The sequence below is a fragment of the Salmo salar genome, chromosome ssa22, assembly GCF_905237065.1.
Source record: "Salmo salar chromosome ssa22, Ssal_v3.1, whole genome shotgun sequence".
NCBI classification, from domain to species: Eukaryota; Metazoa; Chordata; class Actinopteri; order Salmoniformes; family Salmonidae; genus Salmo; species Salmo salar.
In genome coordinates this window covers 16,129,957-16,152,644 of record NC_059463.1, presented here as the reverse complement: position 1 = coordinate 16,152,644, position 22,688 = coordinate 16,129,957, and the positions used below count along the sequence as shown (strand labels likewise).

Here is a 22,688-nt window from a genome sequence, read left to right as displayed (position 1 = left end):
GGGTTAGAATTAGACATTGTGTTAATTTAGCCAATTCATGCATGAATTCATAATACTCTGATTCACCTGACTCCTGTTGTGAGACCTCATGGAATGACAGAGAAGGAGTGGCTTCAAAGGGAATTAGGATACTGATGAGTAGGGTTCAAAACTGCAGCCAGGTCACCCAGTCCGTGCAAGGTAAGCCGTACCTCCCCTCTTTTCATTGCTTCCTTCTGTGTTGTCCCTCATGATCTAACTGATGTGTGAGTGGGCTGTGAGTGTGTTGATGACTGAAAGTGGGCTTTCTCTAGTGAGACCTCCACATCCCACTGGGCACACACTGGTTGATTCAATGTTGTTTCCACATTTCAATTAAATGATGTCAAACCAACGTGGACCAGATGTTAAATTGACGTCTGTGCCCAGTGGGATTCCTCTCTGTTCACACTAAGGGTTAGCTATAATTCAGCAGCGGAAAGAGAGGGGGAGGGTTGGCAAGTAGGGAGGGGTTAGTCGCGTGGAAATGTGCGTGCGCTGGTGTGTGAGACGAACTGTGCTGGAAGGTGTGAAACAGTTTTATGGCGAGAGAGGTGGCATCAAGAAGGAGAAGTGTAAGTGAAGAAAAGGAAGAATATCTCCATCCTGATTGGAGACTGACAAGCTTCAGATGTAAGTATAGCCATGTTATTATGCCATTGACATGTCTTTAATCTATCTTTGCATGCTGAAATAGTATAGTAAATAGCTGCTACTTTTTGCATGCTTACATTGTTGGTTTCAACTGTGGTTTTATGACAACAGTGCAGTAAATTGTCTTCTCCCTTTAAAAAGCTTAAGATGTTGCAGAGCATTCTGAAGTTTGACTGACTGAATTGTGTAGATTTCAATGGAACTATTTAGATTCCATAATTACATCAGAGGGGATTGGGTTAAATATGTGTGGCATGTGTTTTCTATCATCTGATTCGCATGCCATTCTTCACCTCATGATGTCCTGGAACGATCTTCAGAGTTGTTTTATTGAGCTCTATCTCTGTACACTGCAGTTCATAATTACTTAGTATAAGCAGATGTTAATATTTTGTCTTTATACATTTTATTTTGTCTTTATACATCTCAAGCACCTTGAGGGTGTAATGCCCACTGGAATATGGTACAGTTAATCCGCTTCATCAAACAATTTACAGTATATTTGCCATCAAATTAAGGCACTCTCTCAAAGCGCCTGACTGAATTTCCAGAAGCTTTTATGTATGTAGCTACAATACACGTGTAAGAAAGCTTAAGTAAACATGGTCTCAGCCCAAGTGCCATGGGTTTTGTCTCACAGCTTGACCTGTTCTGCCCGTTGCTATGCAACGCAAAGCCCATCTCGAGGCATTACCTCCGTTCAGTCTCTTTTGGGCTTATAGACATGAGTTGCATTCTCTATGAAAGGTTCAAGAGTCCACCCACCCCCCACCCCCCGCCTCAAAGCATGCTTTCTGTTTTCCTAGAAAACAGCAAATCATTTGTTTTGTAGTGGATTTAGGCTTAGTTCTTATCCCTTTTTGCACTTTTCTCAACTCAACCACCATGCTTCAGAGGTGTTTTGGATTTTCAATATGAGCGCTAGGTTGTTGACTGTCTTTCCTTCATGAATAGACACTTGTTGTATTTGTTGTTACTTAGTCCAGTGTGATTTAGTTAGTATTATTTTAGAACACATGGACACATGAATGTATTTGTTGATACTATTAATATAAAGTGCCAATCATGAAATACATTTCCCCTTGATGAGAGATGGTGAGAGTGATGGAGAGTAATGAGTGGATATGACAACAGTGGTTGAATGATAATGAGAGGAGGATATGTTTGAGTGTCATCTGCTGCATAGTAAATACCCATTTCATTAGCCTAGTACAAAAGGTGGAATGAAAGGAGAGATACAAGAGCTGATGGACGTGGGCATTGATTTCCATAAGTATTCATTTCATTATGATCACACAGATTTCTTGTTGTTTATAAGAGAACATACTGTGTTGCAAAATCTTTTAAAATGGGTACAGTGTGTCTATGGTTATTTATTGGTTTATCCGTCTTCATAACTAAATTAGAATTAGTTTATATTACAGTGAATTCATTTTCATGACAGCCATCTTTGTGTGTCCTAGGATGTTGCTGAGCCTTCTTTCTGGTTTGATCATGGGAGCGGCTGTCCTCTTTGTTCTTTACCGCTGGGTGATCCCCACGGCTGTGCAGTATCATGGAGGACTGGCGCTACTGTGGCATGATATCATCGTGGAGCGTGCACTGGACACCTTGACCCGGACTTCACGTCCTCAAGTGAGCTCTCTAAACAGATGTATAGTTCAGTCTTTGGTGTTCACCATTGTTACTATAGTATTGTGATTCTTCCAGAGACCTGTCATGAAAGGTATTACGACAGCGTTTCCCTTTGAGAGTTTTCAGAGTGAAATGACAGTGTGTGTGTCATCCCTTTAATGCAAACAACACAATTATCACAACATATAAATTGTAATATGTTTTTTTTTTAAGGGGGGGCTTGGCTTCCACAGTGATTTTACCCATGCACCGCTACTGATTTTTGCATGAGTTAATATTAAATCTATGTGAGAGGTTATAGACCTACAGTACCAGTCAAACGTTTGCACACGCCTACTCATTCAAGGGTTTTTCTTTATTTTTACTATTTTCTACATTATAGAATAATAGTGAAGACACCAAAACTATGAAATAACACATAAGGAATCATGTAGTAACCAAAAAAGTGTTAAACAAATTAAAATATATTTTAGATTTTAGTTTCTTCAAAATAGCCACCCTTTGCCTTGAAGACAGCTTTGCACACTCTTAGCATTCTCTCAACCAGCTTCATGAGGTAGTCACCTGGAATGAATTGTGCCTTGTTAAAAGTTAATTTGTGGAATTTCTTTCCTGACCAAAAGACCAAGTCCGTATTATGGCAAGAACAGCTCAAATATGCAAAGAGAAACGACAGTCCATCATTACTTTAAGACACGAAGGTCAGTCAATCCAGAAAATTTCAAGAACTTTGAACATTTCTTCAAGTGTAGTCGCAAAAACCATCAGGTGCTATAAGGAAACTGGCTCTCATGAAGACCGCCACAGGATAGGAAGACCCAGAGTTACCTCTGCTGCAGAGGATAAGTTGATTAGAGTTAACGGCACCTCAGATTGCAGTCCAAATAAATGCTTTACAGAGTTCAAGTAACAGACACATCTCAACATCAACTGTTCAGAGGAGAATGCGTGAATCAGGCCTTCATGGTTGAATGAGCAGGTGTGTCTGAACTTTTGACTGGTACTGTATATATTATATATATATATATATATATATATATATATATATATATATATATATATATATATATATATATATATATGGTCAAGTGCCGCAAAGAAGGACATAGGCAAATTACAGTTGGCCCAGAACAGAGCAGCACAGCTGGCCCTTAAATGTACATGGAGGGCTGATATCAAGAACATGCATGTCAATCTCTCCTGGCTCAAAGTAGAGGGGAGATTGACTGCATCACTACTTGTCTTTGTCAGAAGTATTGACGTGTTGAAAGCACCCAACTGTCTGTTCAAACATCTAACAAACAGCTTAGACACCCATACATGCCCCATAAGACATGCCACCTGGGGTCTCTTCACAGTCCCTAAGTCCAGAACAGAGGCTGGGAAACGCACAGTACTATAGAGCCATAATTACATGGCACTCTCTTCCACATCAGGTTACTGAAGCTAGCAGTAAAATCAGATTTAAAAATAACGATTAAACATAGCCGACTGTGAAGAGACACGCGCACACACCCATTGCCACGCATGCACGCACACACACCCACAAATTGTATTTGTGATATTGTAATGTTGTACATGTTATATTGTACATTTGTTATGGTGGACCAGTGTAAATGTGTATAGTGCACAATGTATTGTGTGATGTGTTGTTTTATTTATGATGTAGAGTAGACTATCGTTTTGTTGTGATGTGTCGTTTTATTGTTGTTTGGGCGCCAGGAAGGGAAGCAGCTGCCTTGGCAGCAGGTAATTTGGATCCTAATAAAATAGTAAATACTACATTTAATGTAGGTATCATCATAGGTACAATACCATCCATAATTCTTTCCTTTGAAATATCTAGCGTATTCTGAAGGCAGTGCAAAGGAAAGCCACTGTAGGAGACCCCCAGAGTGTGATCACAGCCATCGACCACTTCTGCAGGCATAGAGAATGGGCCATGAATGTGGGGGATGAGAAAGGTACTCTACATGTGCTTTGAATGGGTTATTAATAATAATAATAAATGCCATTTAGCAGACGCTTTTATCCAAAGCGACTTAGTCATGTGTGCATACATTTTATATTCGTGTGGCCTCAGATAACCAGCTAAATGAGAAGTCAATACAATTCTTGAATTGATCTTTATCCTATCATCAGTCCACCTGGTATTTAAAACCTAAAATAATATATATATATATATTTATATATATATATATATATATATATATATATATATATAGCCAAACATTGAACCTCTTGTTTTAAAACACTGTAACTCTCTTGGTAATGTATATATATATATATATATACACAAACACAGTATATAGTAAATATTTTGTATGTTTATTGGCTAGATAGAGGTGAAAGGTTGGGTAGAGTGCTGAAAGAGCAGTCGAATTGAATTAACCCATGTTGCAACCGTATATACAGGATGTGTTCTTAGACCTCTAGACCACCCCAGGCCACATGTCTGCTTGGTCTTGACTGTGTCCACATCTTTGTGTGTGTGTGTGTGTCTATATATTGTGTGTTTATTACAGGCTCCATTCTGGACTCGGTGGTCAGTGAAGTGAGTCCAGTCACTGTCTTGGAGTTAGGCACTTACTGTGGCTACTCAACAGTACGCATAGCCCGCCTATTACCCCCTGGAGCCTGTGTCATTACCTTGGAGTTCAACCCAGATTATGCTGCCATTGCTCGTCAAGTCATCAAATGGTCAGGACTGGAAGATAAGGTAAAAGGAGATTAGGATGGATTAATATAATTACATCTGATGATGAATGTGATGTACATTCATGTAAATATGGGTGGGTAGTAGATGTTAAAAGATACGGGTCAGTTGTAACTCAGAAGCTCAGATGAGATCTCATTACTGTTGTCCAGGTGCAGCTAGTGGAGGGAGCATCAGGAGACTGGATCCCTTGGATGAAGGAGCATTTCGGGGTACAGGCGTTTGACTTAGTTTTCCTGGACCACTGGAAAGAGCGCTACCTTCCTGACACAAAACTGCTGGAGGTAAGTAAGATAACTAGTCTGATCACCCTGTGATTATAGGGAAGCATTGATAGTCCTACACTCTTACACCGATGTGAATAATCAAAACACAAAACACATGTCATTCTCTCTTTTCTCCCTCTTTCTCCCATTCTTCCAACTCTATCTCTTCAATCTCCCTCTCTCTCTCTCTAGGAGTGTGGTCTCATACAGAAAGGCACAGTGCTGCTGGCAGACAATGTAATCTGCCCAGGAACCCCTGACTATCTGGAGTACGTCCGCAACAGCCCTCGCTACAACAGCCACTACTACAGATCCCACCTGGAGTACACCAAAGCAGAGGACGGCTTGGAGAAGTCTGTGTTCTTAGGATACTAGCCAAACATTGAACCTCTTGTTTTAAAACACTGTAACTTTCTTGGTAATGTATTTTTTTGTTTTGTTTCAATTTTAAGCGCTGCCTTATATCTGAGTTATGACATACTGTAACTTACCGTGCAAAGCATTTCTTTCCCTGTATGATTTATCTAGAGTAAACCAATATGTCTTTGAAAAGTATTTCTGTGTGTTTTGACTTTGTCACAATGCTATCTAGCTATGCAAATTGTTAAAATGTCAGGTCTTAACAGTTACATTTAGTGCTGTCAGTTTTACCGCTGCCGGATTACGGTAGTGTGATGTCAAACATGGATCTAATACAGTAGGTGGCAGTAGTGTGCCTTTTTAGAGATTCCAATCAAACAACTGAAAAGCAGCTTGCAAAGTGGCCCCATCATAACTTCATAGCATGTATAGTCTTCTTTCCGGTATAGACAGACAGAAAACGGACTAAAATCTTACACCATATCTAGCAACTGTAAATAATTATTTATGTTTTGTTATGAATCTGTATCAGGTCGACGTTTAGTTATTAAAGATTCTGTGAGAAAGGTCTGTTGCACCAAAATCTTTGATTTGATCAAATCCAATGGGTATCAAACAGATCACTAAAATATCAACTTAAGCCGGGTATTAACAGTACTGATTAATGTGACTGATCCTGGAGACGCTATAGAAAATGATTTTGTCTATACAGCAGAGAAACTGATGCATCTTTATCATTTGCATGTGATTGTGAATCACTATTGTTTTAGTTGAACATGTTTCAGTTGTTAGAACATGATACTCTACAGGTGTGTATGAGAATGTATTCTCATGTCACTGCCTTTCTAATCTCCCCTGCAAAGTGACGGAGTTCCATCATAAAAGGGGGAGGTTACTACATATAGTACAGCTGCATACAAATATAAAGGCTAGTCCACCAAGGGCTTTCTTCACAGACAGCCACATGATAATCTCAATCTGTGCCCATTAGTGCACTGAGAGAGAAGAGGGTTCAACAGAGAGAACGAAGCAGTGACATAAACAGAGAGCAAGTGGGAGAGAACTTTTAAGGGATCTGGCAGTGATTTGTAGAATCTAAGTGGCATAATATTGTGCTTTTTCTACTTTTCCGTGATTCAGACGATGCTGTACACTAAAGCCTCGAAAGCCAAAATGTTCTATACTTTTTTGCTAACTAAAACAAATGTTATGTTATTGAAGGATTTGAGTCCATTCCAGTTATTTTTTGAAAATACATATAATATCTGAGATGTTAATGGATTTACTTTTTGCGAAAACAATGAAGAATCTGGCACATGAACATCATCACATATTGAATATGGGAATAGACCTGTTTGGGAGTGTTGGCGTGATGGATGAAATCGAGACTGTTCCAAATGGAATGTTCAGGTAAGCAGTCAATTCTTATAATTATTACACCCATAAACCTCTTTTCAGATTTCAAGAACCTAGGTCACATTTGACTCTTTTATTAGGTGTCATATACATGTTAAGCTTGCTACCCGTACTGTGTATTGAACATTTAATCTCTGTGAGGCATATCTCTATTTCAATGCATTGCATCATTTGTGTAAACTTCAGGCCAGTATCCAACACAGTTTTTTCATTGTTTGCACAATATTGATATGTTGCATCAAATGATAGAATATGATGTTTGGTTGGATGATAATCATACAACTAAGATAAAACTCTGTTTTGCAACAAAAAAAACATGAACAGATACAACTTTAATTAAACTTACTTGTAATTTCAATATCTTTAGTCGGATTTGTCTTAAACCAAATCTTTTACATCATATACCAATTTTCAATACCATTATAACTTAATTGGATGACACAGTGAAATTGGAAGGAAAGTAAGCTGGCTAGGCAGTCAAACTGAGCTATAAATATTTCAGTATATATTTATATTCTTAGCTTCATATCAAGATGAAATTAATCAGGATAAGACTTGTTCTTTGCGTAACACATATTTGTATCTTGAACATGCCCCTTAATTATATTTCTCACCCCTATGTTTCCCTTATGTTTCATTAAACCTAAATAGTTTTACAGAACATGAAAAACATTCATAAAACACATATCTGTCCATGTTAGCTTTTGTGCAATATTTATGAGATGTTATCACTATGCTCTTTGCTGCTCTCTTGGCTGTGTTTTACTTGTCCAACCTTTTCCATGCAGATACCCTTTACTTAGAAGACTCTTTGCTGTGGGGTTTGAGTGTGACTATGTTTAAGTCTAGAAGCAGTAGATCTTCTCGGACACAGACACATATTTTTATACCCATTTTGAGATTGTGGTGAAGAACTGAAGTGTCATGTTCTATATTGTCTGCTTGAATGATAATGTTTGGTAATATGCCTTTGATGCCAAGACATACTGTATAGCAATTTCTGATGTCATGGTAAGAGCGCTTGCAGATCAATTTGCATGATTAAAAGTTATTTTGTTCACTCAGAATTAGTCTAAAATTGATGTAACAAAAGCTATAACTGAACTTAAACCAAAGACCAACATGTCCTCATTACTGTTCACAGGTATCAAATGTAGAGGGAGAAGCCTGGTACTTTAACACTGGATGCAGGAACCTTTGGTGGCCAGAATCATGATATCACAGTGCCACACATCACAGTTCTGCTGTCGGTTTGGTCCACTGTTTGGATGCCATGTAACAACATTGCTCAGGTTACTGTGGATGCTGTTTCTGGGTCTAAGTCCAGAGTCATGGGCTCAGCAGGGCACACAACCACACTCCATCAAGATCAAGGGGGACATCACCCTGGGTGGCCTGTTTCCAGTGCACTCCCGTGGGCCAGCCGGTGTGCCCTGTGGGGAGATCAAGAGGGAGAAGGGGATCCACCGAATGGAGGCCATGCTGTATGCGCTGGATCAGATCAACAGTGACCCTGATCTCCTGCCTAACATCACCCTGGGGGCCATGGTCCTGGACACCTGCTCCAGAGACACCTACGCTCTGGAGCAGTCACTCACCTTCGTCCAGGCCCTCATCCAGAAGGATAACTCAGACGTGCGCTGCTCCAACAATGAGCCACCCATTATTCGCAAACCAGAGAGGGTGGTGGGAGTAATCGGGGCATCAGGCAGCTCTGTGTCCATCATGGTGGCCAACGTGCTGAGACTCTTTGCGGTGAGACTCCTTCCTGTGCTGTGCATTTTTAGCCCTCCCTATACTATAATCCCATGCTGAACTCTCATCCACACACTTACATTTTCTTCATCAGAGTCAATATACAGTACCAGTCAAAAGTTTGGACACACCTACTCATTCAAGGGTTTTACTTCATTTTTTTTAAACAATTTTCTACACTAAAATAGTAGTGAAGACATCAAAACTACGTAGTAACCAAAAAAGTGTTAAACAGATCATCAAAATATATTTCAGATTTTTCAAAGTAGCCACCCTTTGCCTTGATGACAGCTTTGCACACTCTTGGCATTCTCTCAACCAGCTTCATGAGATAGTTACCTGGAATGCATTTCAATTAACAGGTGTGCCTTAAAAGTTAAAAGTTCACCATTGTTACTATAGTATTGCGATTCTTCCAGAGACCTGTCATGAAAGGTATTACGACAGCGTTTCCCTTTGAGAGTTTTCTGAGTGAAATGACAGTGTGTGTGTCATCATCATTCCACAGTGATCTTACCCATGCACCGCTACTAATTTTTGCATGAGTAAATATTAAAACTATGTGAGATGTAATAGACCTACAGTACCAGTCAAACATTTGCACACGCCTACTCATTCAAGGGTTTTTCTTTATTTTTATATTTTCTACATTGTAGAATAATAGTGAAGACACCAAAACTATGAAATAACACACAAGGAGTCATGTAGTAACCAAAAAAGTGTTAAACAAATAAAAATATATTTGAGATTTTAGTTTCTTCAAAATAGCCACCCTTTGCCTTGAAGACATCTTTGCACACTCTTAGCATTCTGTCAGTCAGCTTCATGAGGTAGTCGCCTGTAATGAATTTCAATTAACAGGAGTGCCTTGTTAAAAGTTTATTTGTGGAATTTCTTTCCTTCATGCATTTGAACCAATCAGTTGTGCTGTGACAAGGTAGGGGTACTATACAGAATATAGACATATTTGGTAAAAGACCAAGTCCGTATTATGGCAAGAACAGCTCAAATAAGCAAAGAGAAATGACAGTCCATCATTACTTTAAGGCAGGGGTGGGCAACTCCAGTTCTCGAGGGCCTGATTGGTGTCACACTTTTTCTCCATCCCTAGCAAACACAGCTGATTAATCAAATTGCATTCTAAACTGAAGCTTATTATTAGGTGATTATTGGAGTCAGGTGTGTTAGCTGGGGCAAAACTGTGACACCATTCAGGCCCTCGAGGACTGGAATTGCCCACCCCTGCTTTGAGGCATGAATGTCAGTCAATCTGGAAAATATCAAGAACTTTGAAAGTTTCTTCAAGTGTAGTCGCATAAACCATCAAGCGCTATGATAAAACTGTCTCTCATGAGGACCGCCACAGGAAAGGAAGACCCAGAGTTACCTCTGCTGCAGAGGATACGTTTATTAGATTTACCAGCCTCAGAAATCGGCAATTAACTGCACCTCAAAGCTGTCATCAAGGCAAAGGGTGGCTACTTTGAATAATCTCAAACATAAAATATATTTTGAATTGTTTAAAACTTTTTTGGATACTACATGACTCCATATGTGTTATTTCATAGTTTTTATGTCTTCACTATTATTAAACAATGTAGAAAATAGTAAAAAAATTAAGAAAAACACTTGAATGAGTAGGGGTGTCCAAACTTTTGACTGATCCTGTAGTTTAGAGAACGTTTAGAAACAACAGTACTTCAGAATTTCAGTACTTCAGCATAACGTTTCCTCATGGTTCTATTTAAATTCATGTTTCCATTGTTCCAAGAATGTTAAGAAATAATGTTCTTCTGTGGGAATTTCAGTACTTCAGCGTAACGTTTCCTACAGGTTTCTTCATTGTTCTATTTTAAAGTCATGTTCTCAAATTGTTCAGAGAACGTTAAGAAAACTATCCATAAAAAAAACACAAGAAAACTTTAATAACATTCAGAGAACGTTCTAAGAATGTTATATAAAAACATATACATTCCTTTCTCAGCATCAACAAAACTCTGTCTATCCTCTAGTTTGAATAAACCAAAATAAACAGCTTTGCATGCGTAAGAAAACATGGCATGGTAGCTCTATTCTGGTGGTGCAGTGGACTAATTCCACAGATAGAGACCAGAAGATTATAGGTTTGAATCTCAATGATACTGTTTCACAATAAAAAAGAAATGAGTTTTCAGGAAACGTAGGATTTCGTTCCCCCAACCAATGTGAAACCGAAAACATATGTTCCCATAACTTCCAAAGAACCAAATGTGCTAAAAACATAATGTGGAAAAAATATGTGGCTTTCGGACACAAGTGACAAATGACAAGTAAAAAAACACAATATATATTCATATTTCTTTCACATGAGTCAGACACGTGGTTTTAGGACATGTGAAGTTCCACATGGATTTTCACATGTAATCAAGTTAATCGTAGGATTTGCTGTGATTAATTAAGATTAATTGAAAATTCAGAGTTTGCTCATTGCGCTGTAATTTTAAGATTTCGTTTTTATATAAAAAGCATTACACAATACTGATGTTTTTGTCCAAAGTAACAGTTAGCAAAATTAGGTAAATTGATATAGTACACGTTCTTAACCTCAATGTCAATGCCATTGTTGTTTTTAGCTGTATAGATTATGTAAAAGTATATATTTACATTCAGTCCAATAGCAAACACTTTCACCATTTTTTCAAATACACTGAACAAAAATATAAACGCAACATGTAAAGTGTTGGTCCCATGTTTAATGATCTGAAATAAAAGATCCAAGACATTTTTCAAACACAAAAAGCTTATTTCTTTAAAACGTTGTACACAAATTTGTTTACATCCCTGTTAGTGAGCATTTCTCCTTTACCAAGATAATCCATCCACCTGACAGGTATGGCATATCAAGAAGCTGAAGCATGATCATTACACAGGTGCACCTTGAGCTGGGGACAATAAAAACCGCTCTATTAAGTGCAATTTTGTCACACAACACAATGCCACAGAAGTCTCAAGTTTTGAGGGAGCGTGCAATTGGCATACTGACTGTCAACCATAGCAGTTGCCAGATAATTGCATGTTCATTTCTCTATCATAAGCCGCCTCCAACGTCGTTTTAGAGAATTTGGCAGTACGTCCAACCGGCCTCACAACAGCAGACCTCGTGTAACTATGCCAGCCCAGGACCTCCACATTCAGCTTCTTCACTTGCGGGATCATCTGAGACGAGCCACCTGGACAGCTGAAGAAACTGTGGGTTTGCACAACCAAATAATTTCTGCACAAACTATCAGAAACCATCTCAGGAAAGCTCATCTGCGTGCTTGTCATTGTCACCAGGGTCTTTACCTAACTGCAGTTCGGTATCATAACCAACTTCAGTGGGCAAATGCTCACCTTTGATGCCCACTGGCACACTGCAGAAGTAGGCTCTTCTCGGATGAATCCTGGTTTCAACTGTACTATGCAGATGGCAGACAGCGTGTATGGTGTCGTGTGGGCGAGAGGTTTGCTGATGTCAACATTGTGAACAGAGTGCCGCATGGTGGTGGATTGGGTTGTGGTATGGGCAGGCATAAGCTACGGACAACAAACACAATTGCATTTTATCGATGGCAATTTGAATGCACAGAGATACTGTGACGAGATCCTGAGACCCATTGTCGTGCCGCCATCACCTCATGTTTCAGCATGATAATGTACGGCCCCATGTCGCAAGGATCTGTACACAATTGGCGCAAGTAAGATGGAGCCGGAGAGGGTGGCTGCCGTTTCTTGGGCTCTTAACCAACCGTGCAATTTTGTTAGTTTCCTCACATTTTTTGTAAGTTATTGTGTACATAATGTTGCTGCTACCGTCTCTTATGACCAAAAAGAGCTTCTGGAAATCAGAACAGCGATTACTCACTTTGAACTGGACAAATAATTTATCTTTAATGAGTCGAATGAGAGGGATTTACTCCAGACACCCGAACAGGCCCTCATCCCCGTTATTCGCAGGAGAAAGAGATGAAAAAGATATCGCGGAAAGAGATCGGGGTGCCTTGTGAGGATCCGCCAACGAGTGGCTAATCTGCCCTTGCCATCCGTACTACTGGCCAACGCACAATCGCTGGATAATAAATTGGACGAGCTAAAAGCATGTATATCCTACCAACGGGACATAAAAAACTGTAATATCTTATGTTTCACCGAGTCATGGCTGAACAACGACATGATTAACATACAGCTGGTAGGTTACACACTGCATTGGCAGGATAGAACAGCAGCCTCTGGTAAGACAAGGGGTGCAGTCTATGTCTATTTGTAAACAACTACTGGTGCACGATATCTAAGGAAGTCTCAAGGTTTTGCTCGCCTGAGGTAGAGTATCTCATGATAAGCTGTAGAACACACTATCTGTATTTTTCGTAGCTGTCTACATACCACCACAGACCGATGCTGTCACTAAGACCGCACTCAATGAGCTCTATACCGCCATAACCAAACAGGAAAACACTCATCCAGAGGCGGCATTCCTAGTGGCCGGGGACTTTAATGCAGGGAAACTTTAATCTGTTTTACCTCATTTCTATCAGCATGTTAAATGTGCAACTGGAGGGAAAAAAACTCTAGACCACCTTTACTCCACACACAGAGATGTGTACCACGCTCACCCTCGCCCTCCATTTGGTAAATCTGACCATAATTCTATTCTCCTGATTCCTGCTTACAAGCAAAAATTAAACCAGGAAGCACCAGTGACTCTGTCAATAAAAAAGGGGTCAGATAAAGCAGATGCTAAGCTACAGGACTGTTTTGCTAGCACAGACTAGAATATGTTCCGGGATTCTTCCAATGGCATTGAGGAGTACATCACATCAGTCACTGGCTTCATCAATAAGTTCATCGATGACGTCGTCCCCACAGTGACTGTACGTATATACCCCAACCAGAAGCCATGGATTACAGGCAACATCAGCACTGAGCTAAAGGGTAGAGCTGCCGCTTTCAAGGAGCGGGACTCTAACACGGAAGCTTATAAGAAATCCCGCTATGCCCTCCGATGAACCATCAAACAGGCAATGTGTCAATACAGGACTAAGATCGAATCATCAAATCAATTTTTATTGGTCACATACACGTGATTAGCAGATGTTATTGCGGGTGTAGCGAAATGCTTGTGCTTCTAGCTCCGACAGTGCAGTAATATCTAACAAGTAATATCTAACAAATTACACAACATATACCCAATACACACAAATCTAAGTAGGAATGAATTAAGACTATATACATATGGACGAGCGATGTCAGAGCGGAACGGACTAAGATACAGTAGAATAGTATAGAAAACAGCAGTATATACATATGAGATGAGTAATGCAAGATATGTAAACATTATTAAGTGACTAAGATATCGTAGAATAGTATAGAATACAGCATATACATATGAGATGAGTAATGCAACATATGTAAACATTATTAAAGCGACTAGTGTTCCATTTCTTAAAGTGGCCAGTGATTTCTAGTCTATGCCTATAGGCAGCAGCCTCTAATGTGCTAGTGATGGCTGTTTAACAGTCTGATGGCCTTGAGATAGAAGCTGTTTTTCAGTCTCTCGGTCCCAGCTTTGATGCACCTGTACTGACCTCACCACTGTCTGTGTGGGTGGTCCATTTCAGTTTGTCACTGATGTGTACGCCAACGAACTTGAAGCTTTTCACCTTCTCCACTGCGGTCCCGTAGATGTAGATAAGGGGGTGCACCCTCTGCTGTTTCCTGAAGTCCACGACTATCTCATTGGTTTTGTTGACATTGAGAGAGAGGTTGTTTTCCAGGCACCACACTCCAAGAGCCCTCACCTCCTCCCTGTAGGCTGTCTTGTCATCGTTGGTAATCAAGCCTACTACTGTTGTGTCATCTGCAAACTTGATTATTGAGATGGAGGCGTCCCTGGCCACGCAGTCATGGGTGAACAGGGAGTACAGGAGGGGGCTAAGCACGCACCCTTGTGGGGCCCCAGTGTTGAGGATCAGTGGAGGTGATGTTTCCTACCTTCACCACCTGTCGGCGGCCCGTCAGGAACTCCAGGACCCAGTTGCACAGGATGGGGTTCAGACCCAGGGCCTCTTAATGATGAGCTTGGAGGGTACTGTGGTGTTGAACGCTGAGCTATAGTCAATAAACAGCATTCTTATGTAGGTATTCCTCTTGTCCAGGTGGGATGGGGCAGTGTGCAGAGTGATGGCGATTGCATAGTCTGTGGATCTATTGGGGCAGTAAGCAAATTGAAGTGGGTCTAGGGTGGCAGGTAAGGTAGAGGTGATATGATCCTTGACTAGTCTCTCAAAGCACTTCATGATGACAGAGGTGAGTGCTACAGGGCGATAGTCATTAAGTTCAGTTACCTTTGCCTTCCTGGGCACAGGAACAATGGTGGCCATATTGAAGCATGTGGGACAGCAGACTGGGATAGGGAGAGATTGAATATGCCCGTAAACACACTAACCAGCTGGTCTGCTCATGCTCTGAGGACACGGCTAGGGATGCCGTCTGGGCCGGCAGCCTTGCGAAGGTTAATACGTCGAGATTGGTGTCCCTTCCACGGGACGGTTGAGCTAACGTAGGCTAATGTGATTAGCATGTGGTTGTAAGTAACAAGAAAAATTCCCTGGACATAGACATAACTAATATTGGCAGAAAGCTTAAATTCTTGTTAATATAACTGCACTGTCCAATTTACAGTAGCTATTACAGTGAAAGAATACCATGCTATTGTTTGAGGAGAGTGCACAATTTTGAACATGAAAAGCTATTTATAATCAAATTAGGCACATTTGGGCAGTCTTTTTTAAATTTTGAACAGAAATGCAATGGTTCATTGGATCAGTCTAAAACTTTGCACATGCACTGATGGCATCTAGTGGCCAAAATCTAAATTGCACCTGGGCTGGAATAATACATTATGGCCTTTCTCTTGCATTTCAAAGATGAAATACAAAAATAATACAAAAGAACGGTTGGTTTTTCTTTGTTTTATCTTTTACCAGATCTATTGTGTTATATTCTACTACATTCCATTCACATGTCCATAAACTTCAAAGTGTTTCCTTTCAAATGGTACAGAGAATATGCATATCCTTACTTCAGGGCTTGAGCTACAGGCAGTTAGATTTGGGTATGTCATTTTAGGTGAAAATTGAAAGAAAGGGGCGTTTCCTTATCCTTGAGAATTGTTAAATGTTTTACTTATGTTGGTAGCAGGCTGCGTCGGTGGCACTGTGTTATCCTCAGTGTGTAAAGAATGTGTTTAGCCTGTCTGGAAGCAAGACGTCGGTCTCTGCGACGTGGCTGGTTTTGCTTTAATAACCCGTGATTGTTTGTAGTCCCTGCCACATACGTTTCGTGTCTGAGCCATTGAATTGCGACTCCATTTTATCTCTATACTGACGTTTAGCTTGTTTGATTACCTTGCGTAATCAAACAAAATATTTAGATGCACTATTGTAAAGTGGTTGTTCCACTGGATATCATAAGGTGAATGCACCAATTTGTAAGTCGCTCTGGATAAGAGCGTCTGCTAAATGACTTAAATGTAAATGTAAAATGTTATATTCTGCCATATTACCAGTCGCCTTGCCATGGTTAATTGTGGTGGTTCACACTTTCAGTTTCGCACGAATGCTACCATCTATCCACGGTTTCTGGTTAGGGTAGGTTTTAATAGTCACAGTGGGTTCTACATCTCCTATACACTTCCTTATGAACTCAGTCACCATATCCGTGTATGCGTCTAGATTATTTTCGCAAGCTACCAAGGACATATCCCTGTCCACGTGATCAAAACAATCCTGAAGCGTGGATTCCGATTGGTCAGGTCAGTGTTGAATAGTATGAAGCACGGGCACTTCCTGTAAGTTTCTGCCTATAGGACAGGAGGAGCAAGATGGAGTCGTGGTCAGATTTTCCAAAGGGAGGGCAGTGGAGGGCCTTGTAAGCATTCCGGAAGTTTAAATAGCAATGGTCGAGAGTCTTAGTAGCGTGAGAAAGACAGTCAATATTTTGATAGAGCTTCGGCAGCCTAGTCCTCAGATTTGCTTTGTTAAAATCCCCTGCTACAATAAATGCAGCCTCAGGATATGTGGTTTCCATTTTGCATAAAGTCCAGTGAAGTTCTTTGAGGGCCGTCAAAGTTTCGGCTTGAGGTACGATGTAAACGGCCGTGGCGATGATGGAGGAGAATTCTCTTGGGAGATAATATGGTCAGCATTTAATTGTGTGGTATTTTAGGTCGGGTGGACAAAATGACTTGAGTTCCTGTATGTTCCTAGAATTACACCATGAGTCGTTAATCATGAAACACACCCCTCCACCCTTCTGCTTCCCGGAGAAATATGTATTCCTGTCTGAGCGATGTACTGAGAATCCTGCTGGCTTTACCAACTCCGACAGAGTATCCCGAGAGAGCCATGTTTCCGTGAAACAAAGTATGTTACAGGCCCCGATGTCTCTCTGGAAAGAAATCCTTGCTCTAAACTCATCAACTTCGTTATCCAAAGACTGAACATTGGCGTGTAATATACTCGGAAGCGGTGGGTGGTATGTGCGAACCAGCAGGCCGCCTCGAGTGCCTCTCCACTGCCGGTGATGTTTTGGGTCGTAGTGCTGGTAAGTTGACGTCGCTCTGATATCCAATAGTTCTTCCCGGCTGTATGTAGTAATACTTAAGATTTTCTGGGCTAACAATGCAAGAAATAATACATTAAAAAAACAAAATACTGCATAGTTTCCTAAGGACTAGAAGTGAGGCGACCCTCTCTGTCGGCGCCATCTTGCTAAGAAGAAGAGACTTCCTTGGTCCAAGAAAAATGAGCAATGGACATTAGACTGGGGGAAATGTGAGATTTTTAATTCCAACCGCCATGTGTTTGTGAGACGCAGAGTAGATGAATGGATGATCTCCGCATGTGTGGTTCCCGCCATGAAGCATGGAGGGGGAGGTGTGGTGGTGTGGGAGTGCTTTGCTGATGACACTGTCAGTGATTTATTTAGAATTCAAGGCACACTTAACCAGCATGGCTACCATAGCATTCTGCAGTGATACGCCATCCCATCTGGTTTGGGCTTAGTGAGACTATCATTTGTTTTTCAACAGGATATTGACCCAAAACACACCTCCAGGCTGTGTAAGGGCTATTTGACAAAGAACGATAGTGATGGAGTGCGCATCAGATGACCTGGCCTCCACAATTACCTGACCTCAACCCAATTGAGATGGTTTGGGATGAACTAGACTGCAGAGTGAAGGAAAAGCAGCCAACGAGTGCTCAACATATGTGGGAACTCCTTCAAGACTGTTGGAAAAGCATTCCAGGTGAAGCTGGTTGAGAGAATTCCAAGAGTGTGCAAAGCTTTCATCAAGGCAAAGGGTGGCTACTTTGAAGAATCTGAAATATATTTTGATTAGTTTCAAATCAAATAATTGTATTTGTCACATGCACCGAATACAACAGGTGTAGACCTTACAGTGAAATGCTTACTTTCAAGCCCTTAACCAACAATGCAGTTTTAAGAAAAATACCAAAAAAAAAAAGAAATAAAGTAACAAATAATTAATGAGCACCAGTAAAATAACAATAGCGGGGCTATATACAGAGGGTACTGGTACAGAGTCATGTGCGGGGGCACCGGTTAGTTGAGGTAATTGAGGTAATATATACATGTGGGTAGAGTTATTAAAGTGACTTATGCATAGATAATAAAAGAAAGTAGCAGCAGTGTAAAAGAGGGGGGGCAATGCAAGTATTCTGGGTAGCCATTTGATTAGATGTTCAGCAGTCTTATGGCTTCGGGATAGAAGCTGTTAAGAAGCCTCTTGGACCAAGACTTGGCGCTCCGGTATCGCTTGCCGTGTGGTAGCAGAGAGAACAGTCTATGACTAGGGTGGCTGGAGTCTTTTAGGGGCTTCCTCTGACACCACCTGGTATAGAGGTCCTGGATGGCTGGAAGCTTGGCTCCAATGATGTACTGGGCCGTACGCACTACCCTCTGTAGTGGCTTGCGGTCGGAGGCCGAGCAGTTGTCATACCAGGCAGTGATGCAACCAATCAGGATGCACTCGATGGTGCAGCTGTAGAACTTTTTGAGGATCTGAGGACCCATGTCAAATCTTTTCAGTCTCCTGAGGGGGAATAGGTTTTGTTGTGCCCTCTACACAACTGTCTTGGTGTGCTTGGATCATGTTTGTTTGTTGGTGATGTGGACACCAAGGAACTTGAAGATCTCAACCTGCCCCATTACAGCCCCGTCACTGAGAATGGGGGCATGCTCAGTCCTCCTTTTCCTGTAGTCCACAATCATCTCCTTAGTCTTGATCACGTTGAGGGAGAGGTTGTTGTCCTGGCACCACATGGCCAGGTCTCTGACCTCCTCTCTATATGCTCTCATCATTGTTGGTGATCAGGCCTTCCACTTTTGTGACATCGGCAAACTTAATGATGGTGTTGGAGTCGTGTCTGGCTGTGCAGTCATGCGTGAATATGGAGTACAGGAGGGAACTGAGCATGCACCCCTGAGGGGCCCCTGTGTTAAGGATCAGCATGGCGGATGTGTAGTTAAAAAAATGGAGTCCTCTCGTGCACGCGCGCTCCAGTGTCATTGTTCTCAGAAGGACCACTCACAAAAACCCCTGCTGTTTTTCGCCCAGAGACTGGAGAGCTCTCGTTCCACTTTCTGGCGCCTTCTTAGAGCCAATGAAAGCCTTAGAAAATGTCACGTTACAGCAGAGATGCTGTATTTTGATAGAGATGCCCTAGAAGGAGAACAAATTGTCAGACAGGGTACTTCCTGTATAGAATCTTCTCAGGTTTTGGCCTGCCATATGAGTTCTGTTATACTCACAGACACCATTCAAACAGTTTTAGAAACTTTAGAGTGTTTTCTATCCAAATCCACTAATTATATGCATATTCTAGTTTCTGGGAAGGAGTAGTAACCAGATTAAATTGGGTACGTTTTTTTATCCGGCCGTGCAAATACTGCCCCCTATCCCAAACAGGTTAACCTCTCTGGGACATGTGGGACGCTAGTGAAATAGCAAGGCGGCAAATTCAAAACAACAAAAATCTCATAATTCAAATTTCTCAAACATACAACTATTATATCCCATTTTAAAAATACACTTCTCGTTAATCCAACCACATTGTCCGATTTCAAAAGGCTTTACGACGAAAGCATAACATTAGATTATGTTAGGACAGCGCCTAAACAAGAAAAACCACACAGCCATTTTCCAAGCAAGGAGAGGCCTCACAAAAAACAGAAATACAGCTAAAATTAATCACTAACCTTTGACGATCTTCATCAGATGACACTCCCAGGACTCAATGTTACACAATACATGTATGTTTTGTTCGATAAAGTTCATATTTATATCCAAAAACCCCATTTTACATTGTTCAGAAATGTTTTGCCTCCCAAAACTTCCGGTGAATGAGCACATCAATTTACAAAAATACTCATCATAAACATTGATCAAATTTACAACAGTTATTGAAAGAATTATAGATACACTTCTCCTTAATGCAACCGCTGTGTCAGATTTCAAAATAGCTTTATGGCGAAAGCACATTGTTCAATATTCTGAGTACAGAGCTCAGCCATCAAATCAGGCTATACAGTTACCCGCCAAGTTCTGGAGCCAACAAAACTCAGAAATAGTATTATAAATCTTCACTTACCTTTGCTGATCTTCGTCCGAATGCCCTCCCAGGACTCCCACTTCCACAAGAAATGTTCATTTTGTTCAATAAACTCCATATTTATGTCCAAATATCTCTGTTTTGTTCGCACGTTCAGAACACTATTCCAAAGGCATAATGCGCGAGCGCAAAACCCGAGACGAAAAGTCAAAAAGTTCCATTACCATTCGTAGAAACATGTCAAACGATGTTTACAATCAATCCTTAGGGTCTTTTTAACATTAATCTTCGATAATATTCCAACCGGACAATAGCGTATTCATTACAGAGGAAAAAGAACGAACGGCGCGCCTGTGTGATTGAGCAGTAAACAACTCATAGGTCTCAGGCTTCAGTCAGCTCTTATTCTCTCCCCAGTAACAGTAGAGGCATGAAACAAGGTTCTAAAGACTGTTGACATCTAGTGGAAGCCTAAAGAAGTGCAAAATAACCCCCCAGACACTGTAGTTTGGATAGGCAATCACTTGAAAAACTACAACCACTTCCTGGTTGGATTTTTTCTCAGGTTTTTGCCTGCCATATGAGTTCTGTTATACTCACAGACATCATTCAAACAGTTTTAGAAACTTCAGAGTGTTTTCTATCCAATAATAATAATATGCATATCCTACCTTCTGGGCCCGAGTAGCAGGCAGTTTAATTTGGGCACGTCATTCATCTGAATTTCCGAATACTGCCCCCTGTCACTAAAAAGTTAACCATGGAAAGATGCTCTGGGAATATGGCCGAATACAAACAGTATAGTTATTCCCTCCACAAGGCAATCAAACAAGCGAAAAGTCAGAATAGGGACAAAGTGGAGTCACAATTCAACGGCTCAGGCATGAGACCTATGTGGCAGGGTCTACAGGCAATCACGGACTGCAAAAAGAAAACCAGCCACGTCACGGACACCAACATTCTGCTTCCAGACAAACTAAACACCTTCTTTGCCCGCCTTTGAGGATAATACAATGCCACCGACGCGGCCCGCTACCAAGGACTGTGCCCCCCCCCCCTTCTCCATGGCCAACGCGAGTAAGACATTTAAATGTGTTAACCCTCGCAAGGCTGCGGCCCAGACGGCATTCCTAGCCACGTCCTCAGAGAATGCGCAGACCAGCTCGCTGGTGTGTTTACGGACATATTCAATCTCTCCCTATCCCAGTCTGCTGTCCCCACATGCTTCAAGATGGCCACCATTGTTCCTGTACCCAAGAAGGCAAAGGTAACTGAACTGTCATCATGAAGTACCTTGAGAGACTATTCAAGGATCATATCACCTCCCCCTTACCTGTCACCCTAGACCCACTGCAATTTTCATACCGCTCCAATAGGTCCACAGACGATGCAATCGCTATCACACTGCACACTGCCCTATCCCATCTGGACAAGAGGAATATCTATGTAAGAATGCTGTTCATTGACTACAGCTCAGCATTCAACACTATAGTACCCTCCATGGTCATCATTCATCTTGAGGCCCTGGGTCCAAACCCCATCCTGTGCGATTTGGCCCTGAACTTCCTGATGGGCCGCCCTGATTCACACAGTCTCCTCTGAACAGTTGATGTTGAGATGTCGGTTTATTTTTATTTTTTATTTAACCTTGATTTAACTAGGCAAGTCAGTTAAGAACAAATTCTTATTTACAATGACGGTCTACCAAAAGGCAAAAGGCGTCCTGTGGGAACGTGGGCTGGGATTAAAAATAAAAATAAATTAAATTAAAATATGACAAAACACACTTCACGACAAGAGAGACAACACAACACGACATAAAGAGAGACCTAAGACAACAACACAGCATGGTAGCAACACAACATGACAACAACAATGTAGCAACACAACATGGCAGCAGCACAACATGGTAGCAGCACAAAACATGGTACAAACATTATTGGGCACAGACAACAGCACAAAGGGCAAGAAGGTAGAGACAACAATACATCATTCAAAGCAGCCACAACTGTCAATAAGCGTGTCCACGATTTAGTCTTTGAATGAAGAGATTGAGACAAAACTTTCCAGTTTGAGTGTTTGTTGCAGCTCGTTCCAGTCACTAGCTGCAGCGAACTGAAAAGACAAGCGACCCAAGGATGTGTGAGCTTTGGGAACCTTTAACAGAATGTGACTGGCAGAACGGGTGTTGTATGTGAAGGATGACGGCTGCAG

At 41.1% G+C, this 22,688-nt stretch overlaps 2 protein-coding genes across 2 annotated transcripts in view; both read left to right on the top strand.

Annotated features, from left to right (window-relative positions):
* Positions 1-480: 480 nt before the first annotated feature.
* Positions 481-6,219, top strand: comtb (catechol-O-methyltransferase b). Its single transcript, XM_014166440.2, has 6 exons — positions 481-651; positions 2,136-2,307; positions 4,154-4,271; positions 4,833-5,026; positions 5,176-5,307; positions 5,482-6,219. Coding segments are annotated over exons 1-6 (801 nt in total). The 5' UTR covers positions 481-649; the 3' UTR covers positions 5,665-6,219.
* Positions 6,220-6,356: 137 nt separating this feature from the next.
* Positions 6,357-22,688, top strand: part of LOC106582870 (metabotropic glutamate receptor 6) — a 37,833-nt gene continuing 21,501 nt past the window's right edge. Inside the window, exons 1-2 of the mRNA XM_014166437.2 lie at positions 6,357-7,059; positions 8,210-8,820. Coding sequence (XP_014021912.1) covers positions 8,251-8,820 — 570 coding nt within the window. The 5' untranslated portion in view covers positions 6,357-7,059; positions 8,210-8,250. The remainder of the gene's footprint in view (positions 7,060-8,209; positions 8,821-22,688) is intronic.

Excerpts from the sequence above, each read along its gene's own strand:
- comtb (XM_014166440.2), top strand. Across the intron at positions 2,308-4,153 it reads CCCGGACTTCACGTCCTCAA|CGTATTCTGAAGGCAGTGCA; the intron begins GTGAGCTCTCTA and ends TGAAATATCTAG. Across the intron at positions 4,272-4,832 it reads GAATGTGGGGGATGAGAAAG|GCTCCATTCTGGACTCGGTG; the intron begins GTACTCTACATG and ends TGTTTATTACAG.